Here is an 8,669-nt window from a genome sequence, read left to right on the forward strand (position 1 = left end):
TTGAGTTTAAGCACAGAAGGAAGCCATCAAAAACAGAAAGCTGGTGAAGAAAGACTTGAATGAGGGGACCATGTTTCAGCCCCAGCTAACAGCAGAATTTGACATCTTTGGATATGTGGTACTGTCTTTAGAAGCAAGGATAATAGAAGTTTTGAAATCTTCCTCTGTGACTAAGAAAATTTGCTAACACAAGGTTGGTGTCAAGAGTGTCCCTGCATGGCGACCCCAAAATGTTGGCGATGCCAGATTCATCGGATCTCTGCCAGATAGCAAAACACAGGGAATGAAATCAGCCTAGCAGATAGATATGTGTTGCAATCAACAAAACTTAAAGGAGATGGAAATTTGAATAGCACTTTGACATCAGACACAGAGATGCAGAGTTCAAAGTTTGACAAGCTGGGATTTTGTTCCTTTATTTGTGTTTTGCCTTGCTTTCATCCAGTATTTCCTGACCTTGCTCATTTCTCTATCTTTTAGAACAGTAATGTATACCCTGTTCCATGTTTGGAGTTTGTGATCTGCTTTTTGATTTTCATGTTACAATGGATTACTGTTAAGAAATTGCATGCATCTCAGAAGACACTTGGATGTTTGGATCACAACAGTGTTGAGACTATGATAGATTATAGGCACCTATGAAATTGAGATAAACATATTTTGCATTATGATACAATTACAAACCTATTGGGACCAGGAATTGAAATTCAGTGGTATGGTCCCCAGAGATCCATGTGTTTGAATGCTTGACCCATTGAAAGTAACACTATTAGGAGGTGTGGGCTTGTTGTAGTAATTGTGGCCTTGCTATGTATCACTGTGGAGGTAGGATTTACAGTCTTCTATGCTCCAGCTATGCCCAGTGAGGCACAGCGTTTACTTCTTCTGCCTGTGGATCAAGATGTACAATGTTCAGCTTCATCTCTATCACCATCTCTGCCTACCTGCTGCCATGCTTACAGTCATGAAAATCATGGACTAATAATCAGAAAATGTTTTTGTTTTTGTTTTTGTTTGTTTGTTTTTGTTTTTGTTAATAATCAGAAAATGTAAGCAGGCCAAATTAAATGTTTTCCTTTGTAGGAGTTGGCATGGCTATGGTGCCTGTTCACAAAAATAAAATCCAAACTAAGGCAAGTTGCAAATAATATCATCAAAATACTATAATTTCTCTGAAGACTAATCTTGGAAGTTTCATCATTTTTGGTATGAGAAGACATATATGTTAATATTTTTAGTTATTGAAAGTCTCTCAACAGTATGATTGAATTGATGTCCAGATATGGTAGAGAGGTATCACTGAATGCCTTTTTAAAATAAAATGCAAATAAACATAAGAGCTTCATGAAAAAGTATTGGATCAAGACTGACAACATATTTGCCAAGAAACTACAGAGAAGGAACGTGAGAACCATGCAAATTCAGTTATATTATCTATGAGTTCAAGAATGATGGACCCCACACAAGATGAATTCTTTTTTTTTTTTTTAAGATTTATTTAGTATTTATTATATGTAAGTACACTGTAGCTGTCTTCAGACACTCCAGAAGAGGGAGTCAGATCTTGTTACCGGTGGTTGTGAGCCACCATGTGGTTGCTGGGATTTGAACTCCTGACCTTTGGAAGAGCAGTCGGGTGCTCTTACCCACTGAGCCATCTCACCAGCAAGATGAATTCTTATGTTTGATAAAATATATGTGTGCATAAGAGACATGAATAATGTATGTGATTTAATTGAATTGATATCAGCATGTTGAAACACAAAGTAATGTATGCGTGAATGTTTGTGTTAATGAGTGCAGTTAGTGCTGTGTGCACTTTGGAATGTACTCCACTGTGATATGTCTATTGTATAGACATAAACAAGAGAATACAAAAAGAAAAGAGAGTATCAAAAAGAAATTAAATTCAGCAGAAATAAAAAAAATCAGAAAATAAGAACAAATTAGAAATGTAAAGCTAACAACAGAAGAGATGAGGTGATTCATTATAATTTCAGTGGCTGGCACACACATAATGTGGTACACGTCAGAAAGCAAGTCATTTCAAATTATCCAGACAAGGAAACACAAAGCAAAGAAAACATAAGATAGTGAAGAAAAACTATAGTTATTGCAGATCACCTTTTAGAAATTTGAAAAAGAATGTGCAGTAATCTCACTAACTGATGAGTGGATAATGACCATAGGCCATTACATGCCAGATACTATTTTGATCCAAAAAGAAGAAAAAAAAGTCTCTATTGAAGATATGGATAAATCTGATAGATATTATGTATATTATCATTACATTTTCTATTGTTCTAAAATTCGTTGAATCTTGGTATTTCATAATGAAATGTATATAGTCCATAGTCTTGGAGTTTCGAATTCCAAATAGGATTTCTTTTCTTTTCTTTTTTTTTAAGGCTTTTTAAAAATTTTCTTTTTTATTGGATATTTTCTTTATTTACATTTCAAATGTTATCCCCTTTTCTAGTTTCCCCTCCGAAAATCCCCTATCCACTACTCCCTCACACTGCTCCCCAACCAATCTACTCCCACTTCTCGGCCCTGCCATTCCCCTATACTGGGGCATGGAACCTTCACAGTACCAAGGGCCTTCCTCCTATTGATGACAAAATAGGCCATCCTCTGCTACATATGCAGCTAGAGCCAAGAGTCCCACCATGTGTTTTCTTTGATTGGTGATTTAGTCCCAGGGATCTCTGGGGGTACTGGTTAGTTCATATTGTTGTTCCTTCTTTGGGGCTGCAAACCCCTTCAGCTCCTTGGGTACTTTCTCTAGCTCCTTCATTGGGGACCCTGTAGGACTTCAATCCAGAAAGAACTTTTTTGCTTCATCAGATCATAGTCCTCAGTGTAATGTCTGAGACCTATATATCATAAAAATATCACGTTGTGAGACAGGAAGCTAGAAAATACAGAGCATAGGCTTATTGCTACAATGGGAAGTAATCAAAGTAAAGTCCTTATCTGTAGTGTTCTCTATGAGTCTTCCACTGTACTCTACCTCTCACCAGTGTATTAATTAATATAATCTCCCAATGCATAAATATCCAATCTGTTGTCATCTATGCCTGCATCCAAGATCTATGAACGTCTCCTAATATAAATTATAATAATCCAATCCTCCTAGTGCTAAGGACTGTGCAACATCCCTGCAAAGACTAAATCCACAGGTTTATCTGAGTGAAAACATTTTCAGATATGAGCGGCTGTTTCAAAAGTTACGTGTCTACAATTAGGAGTGGGACAAGCACATGATAAACAACAGTAGTACAAAGAAAGATGTCAAGAGGTATAGAGTAGTACTGAAGCCATAACAAAGACTAAAATCTAGCATGGAAGATGCAGAGTCTTTAAGCTCCAAATATGATATTACATAAACATTGTAATGCTGTGTGACCCCTCAGGCAACTTTTGATCTTAATTTTGATGTTAATAAAACTGTAGGACCCTGAGCTTTATTTTGCTCTGGATTTGCAAATTATCTATCTACCTTTATTTGAATCAGTAGAATACTTTTTACTACTCTGCTTGTCTATTGTCACATTTGCAGGTCCACTTCTAAAGCTCAACTTCCTATAGTCCCATTGAGTCTATTCTTTATAGTTATGAACCTTGTAGCACATTTTGGTCTGGTCTTCAGGACTTACTGTGCGAATTTTGTTGAAGATGTTAGAACCCCCACAACACTTGGATGTTAAGTAAGACCACTTAGTAATACTATGTCCAATTTTCTGAGGAACCTCCAGACTGACTTCCAGAGTGGTTGTACAAGCTTGCAATCCCACCAACAATGGAGGAGTGTTGCTCTTTCTCCACATCCTCGCCAGCATTTGCTGTCAACTGAATTTTTGATCTTAGCCATTCTGACTGGTGTGAGGTGGAATCTCAAGTTTGTTTTGATTTGCATTTCCCTGATGATTAAGGATGTTGAACATTTTTTCAGGTGCTTCTCAGCCATTTGGTTTTCTTCAGTTGAGAATTCTTTGTTTAGCTCTGTACCCCATTTTTTAATGGCGTTATTTGATTCTGGAGTCCTATACCCAGAAAAAGTTCCAACTGGTAATAAGAACACATGCTCCACTATATTCATAGCAGCCTTATTTAAAATAGCCAGATGTCCCTCAACAGAAGAATGGATACAGAATATGTGGTACATTTACACAATGGAGTATTACTCAGCAATTAAAAACAATGAATTTATGAAATTCTTGGACAAATGGATGTTATCTAGAGGATATCATCCTTAGTAAGGTAACCAAATCACAAATGAAGTCATTAGATAGGCACTCACTGATAAATGGATATTATCCCAGAAACATAGAACACTCAAAATACAATTTGCAAAACACAAGAAAATCAAGAAGAGGGAAGACCAATGGGTGGATACTTCATTCCTCCTTAGAATAGGGAACAAAATACCCATGAAAGGAGTTACAGAGACAAAGTTTGGAGCTAAGATGAAAGGATGGACTATCCAGAGACTACCTCACCCAGGGATCCATCTCATAACCTGCCACCAAACCCAGACACTATTGCATATGTCAGCAAGATTTTGCTGAAGGGACCCTGGTATAGATATCTCATATGAGGCTATGCCAGTGCCTGGCAAATACAGAAGTGGATGTTCACGGTCATCTATAAGATGGAACACAGGGCCGCCAATGGAGAAGCTAGAGAAAGCACCCAAGGAGCTGAAGGGGTCTGCAACCCTATAGGTGGAACAACAATAGGAACTAGCCAGTAGAGTTTGTGTCTCTAGCTGCATATGTAGCAGAAGATGGCCTAGTCAGCCATCACTGGGAAGAGAGGCCCCTTGGTATTGCAAACTTTATATGCCCCAGTACAGGGGAATGCCAGGGCCAAGAAGTGGGAGTGGGTGGGTAGGGGAGCAGGGCAGGGGGAGGGTATAGGGAACTTTCGGGATAGCATTTGAAATGTATATAAAGAAAGTATCTAATAAAAAATTTTTAAAAAAAGACCACTTAGTAAGATTTGCTGTACATTTGAGTTGTGATACTGAAGACTAAATCATAGCTATTTTAGTTACTCACTTGGCAACAAGGAGAGAAAGTTTCTCTGAGCAGGAAATCCATTTCTGGTGCCAAGGACATCTTTAAAGAGTTCTAGAATATCCTGTAGGCGTTTCTTTATCTTTCTAATCCACCACAGTCCACTCCTACAGAGTCACACTAATTTCATTAGCAAGTGCTTACTGGGCAACACTTAGAATTTGTTCTTCCAAACAAAAGTGGCTTTCTTCTTTTCTGACCAGGCTATAGAACTTCCAAATCTTTACTAGTATAAAATTCTGAATAAAACCAGTCAGTACTGTCCACTGCATATCATTATTCTTTGATTGTTTGAATATTGCCCTCTTAATATTAAGCATACCTCTTGGTATTTTGGGAGGCTTTGTTCTGTGCAATCATTCCAGATAGTCATTGTAAGACTACAACAGAATGCTCCATTCTCTCACAGGTCCTTCTAGGGTGAAAATGTGGTTTTCCACTTCATACTCCCATCTGCTGTGGAAAATGTACTCCATGACATGGTCATGAAGTTCTCCATTCCTTTGGATGTTAATTCCTTATTTCTTTAGTTATTAAACATGGAAAAATATGGTTTATTGTCTAGATTTTTTTCACTGTGGTCAGATACATTTTTTACTAGCTTGTCACTCTTCTGTGAAGAGCTGCCAGGCTTATTTTTAATAATTTCTCATTCTTTTCTCAAACTTTGTGCTTTCAAATGTTCATTACAGTCATTCATTACTTATAATTTTCATGGTAATATTACTTTTCTATCACAGGTAACTATGTCTTTGAGATGATATCCCTTAAAACAGATGCCATAGTTCATAAATAGAAAAGACTTATTGGTGTTTCTTAGTGTTTCAATTGGCTGGATTATATAACTAGTATTCATTTGCTACAACATTTGCACTCTAATAGGGTATTTCACTTGTGAAGTTTAATATTTTTATGTAATATTTTAATTTAAGAAATTTGAGACAAAAATTAAATCTATAAAACAATTATTAGTTTTTATGTATGGAAAGTGATCAATATTTCAAACACTTAAGGTATATAAAACTTAAAGCAAGTTTATGTTTTTAATGATAATTAAGTTTTAAAAATATAATTCATGTACTTGCAAATGAATATAGTTTATGAATTCATGGAAAATTAGTTTTTGGAAGCTCTCTGATAAGTATGAAATATGATCAGCATTTCAAAATACATAATTTGACATAAGATTACAATATCATTTTATAAATGGGAAATTAACACCTTTAGAAATAAATTATGTTTTATTTGGGTAAATGGCATTTTTCATTAAAAAAACCTTTTTTTTAATGTGATATAGTTACCCCCTTCTTTTGTTTCAGGGATTAACATGCAAATATTGTCAGGCTTGAGTTGTCTTTACGGGGTTTACAGACATGATTATGTGGTAAAAGGAAATGGTGAAAAAGCAGAAGAAAAGTAAGAACATTAATTTCAAACTGATTTCTTCATTGGGTAAGGATTGTTTGCTTTTCCTTTGTCAATGGAATATCATATTGATAATTTTAAAACAATAATTGTGAATAGTTACATTCAAAAATATGTTTCTTTTTATCACACAATTTTTATTTGGTATGTGAAACTACTGTTTGTATTAAGATAATTGTTAAGATAATTGGAGTATAACTAATTGTTTTTCAATAATGCTATAAATTAGAAATTTCCCCATAGAATATACAATGAAGTTTAACTTAAATTTGAATTAAATTTCAAAGTATATTATTGTAGCTTTTTAGAGTCAAAATTATATTCATTGGTGATTTGATATAGATTTTTTAGAAAATTTGCACTACCCATGTTTTGCCGTTTTGTATTTTAGAAGACATGAAATTTAAAGACTTTACATATCTCTACCTTTTACTTCCACCTGGATTTTATTAACAATATACAATCACTTGAGTTGTTTATTTTTCCTTTATTCTTATATTTACATTTAGTCGCAGATTATATTTAATAACAAATATTTCTTGTGAAGGAACATTTATACTTGTCAAGAGAATAGGTATCAATCAATGTTTGAAAGTGCCCTTAGTTAAAATTTGCATTTAAAGAAATTTTAATTTTTCACATATTATTCACATTTTTGTTATATTTTTCAAGTACTAGATAAACTGATTTTCTATAGCAAAAACTCATAAGCCAGTTTTCTCTGCTGTTTCATTCTCTGGGGGAACTGACAATCTTGGATGGAAATGAATCCTTGTTTGGGAGGGTAGCTCTGTCCATACTCACAGCACTCAGAAGGAAGTGTGAAGCAGGAAATGTCCATTGTATTCACAGTCTTCACATTAAACATACAACATGAACATTTATAAACTAGTTATCTTAGTTTTGGTTTTATTGCTGTGAACAGATACCATGTCCAAGGCAATTTCGTTTTTTTTTTTTTTTTTTTTTTGTATTTGATATTTTTACTTAATTACACTTGAAATGTTATCACTTTTCCCAGTTTCTCCACTGGAAACCCTGTATCTCATCCTCCCTCTCCCTACTTCTGTGAAGGTACTCATCCACACACAATGCCATTCCTACATCCCTGCCATGGTGTTTCGCTACACTGGGGCACTGAAACTTCCCTACACTGGGGCCTTTCCTTCCATTGATGTCCAACAAGGTCATGTGCTAAATACATGACTGGAGCCATCGGTTCTTCCATGTGTACTATTTTGTTGGTGGTTTAGTCCCTTGGGGGCTGGATTACAGTTTCAGAGTTTGTCCATTTTCATCAAGGCAGGAGCATGGCAGCCTCCAGGCAGATGTGGGATTGGAGGAGCTGAGAATTATATATCTTCACCCAAAGGCATACAGGAGAAGATTGGCTTCCAGGTAGTTAGGATGAGGTTATTAAAACCCACATCCACAGTGAAAAACCTACTCCAACAAGGTCACAGCTCCTAATAGTGCCACTCCTGGGCCAAGCATGTTCAAACCATCACACTAGTTTTATGTAGAAACTGACTAAATCTTTTTGGTTTAAATCTGTAGGACTGGACAATCTGTGATGTTCTGAGTTCTAAGGACTGCAGTCTATTCTTTGAAGTTTTCATAAGATGTGGTCTATGCCATAATTTCAGAAAAGACAAAGAACATTAAAATATCTATGTGGATCTTTATTTTCATAATAAAATACTCATATGAAACACTTTTAATCATGTCTTATGTATTAGTACTTTTTCTTAGTTTTATTGAGGGGACAGTGTGTGTTCTGAGCATAGGTCATACCTGAGCAGTTCTCTGGAGTCAGTTTTCTCATACCATCATGTGGGCTATTGGCAATGAGCTAAGGTTTTCATCTCTATGGGCAAGCACCCTTACCCACTAAGCCATTTGCTAGCTCTGGAATAGGATTTTAAAATATTTTTCTATGTAAGTAATATAGATTCCATTAAGAACTAGTTCCAAATTTTTAAATTATAGCTGTTGAAATATTCTTGAACCTACTAGGGGCCATGCCTATCCACTGGTTATGGTCTCTACAGATTCTATCTTCCCTGTGTTGGGTATTTTGGCTAATTTCCTCCCTGTTGGGTCCTGTGAAGTGGTCCTGTTGGGTCCACTTTCTGGTGGCTACCTCCAGAATTCTTGCTCTCA

At 35.7% G+C, this 8,669-nt stretch overlaps 1 protein-coding gene across 3 annotated transcripts in view; it reads left to right on the plus strand.

Annotated features, from left to right (window-relative positions):
- The window catches only part of LOC110294789 (solute carrier organic anion transporter family member 6A1-like), a 178,356-nt gene extending 170,132 nt beyond the window's left edge, over positions 1–8,224 (plus strand). For 2 of the 3 annotated variants that reach the window (XM_021163266.1, XM_021163273.1), the window contains 2 exons: positions 6,401–6,533; positions 8,064–8,176. In XM_021163266.1, coding sequence (XP_021018925.1) covers positions 6,401–6,501 — 101 coding nt within the window. In that variant the 3' untranslated portion in view covers positions 6,502–6,533; positions 8,064–8,176. Of the gene's footprint in view, positions 1–6,400; positions 6,534–8,063 lie in introns of all 3 variants that reach the window. The other variant, XM_021163258.1, reaches the window with a different exon arrangement.
- The last annotated feature ends 445 nt before the right edge of the window (positions 8,225–8,669 follow it).

The sequence above is a fragment of the Mus caroli genome, chromosome 1, assembly GCF_900094665.2.
Source record: "Mus caroli chromosome 1, CAROLI_EIJ_v1.1, whole genome shotgun sequence".
In the NCBI taxonomy this organism is placed as follows: Eukaryota; Metazoa; Chordata; class Mammalia; order Rodentia; family Muridae; genus Mus; species Mus caroli.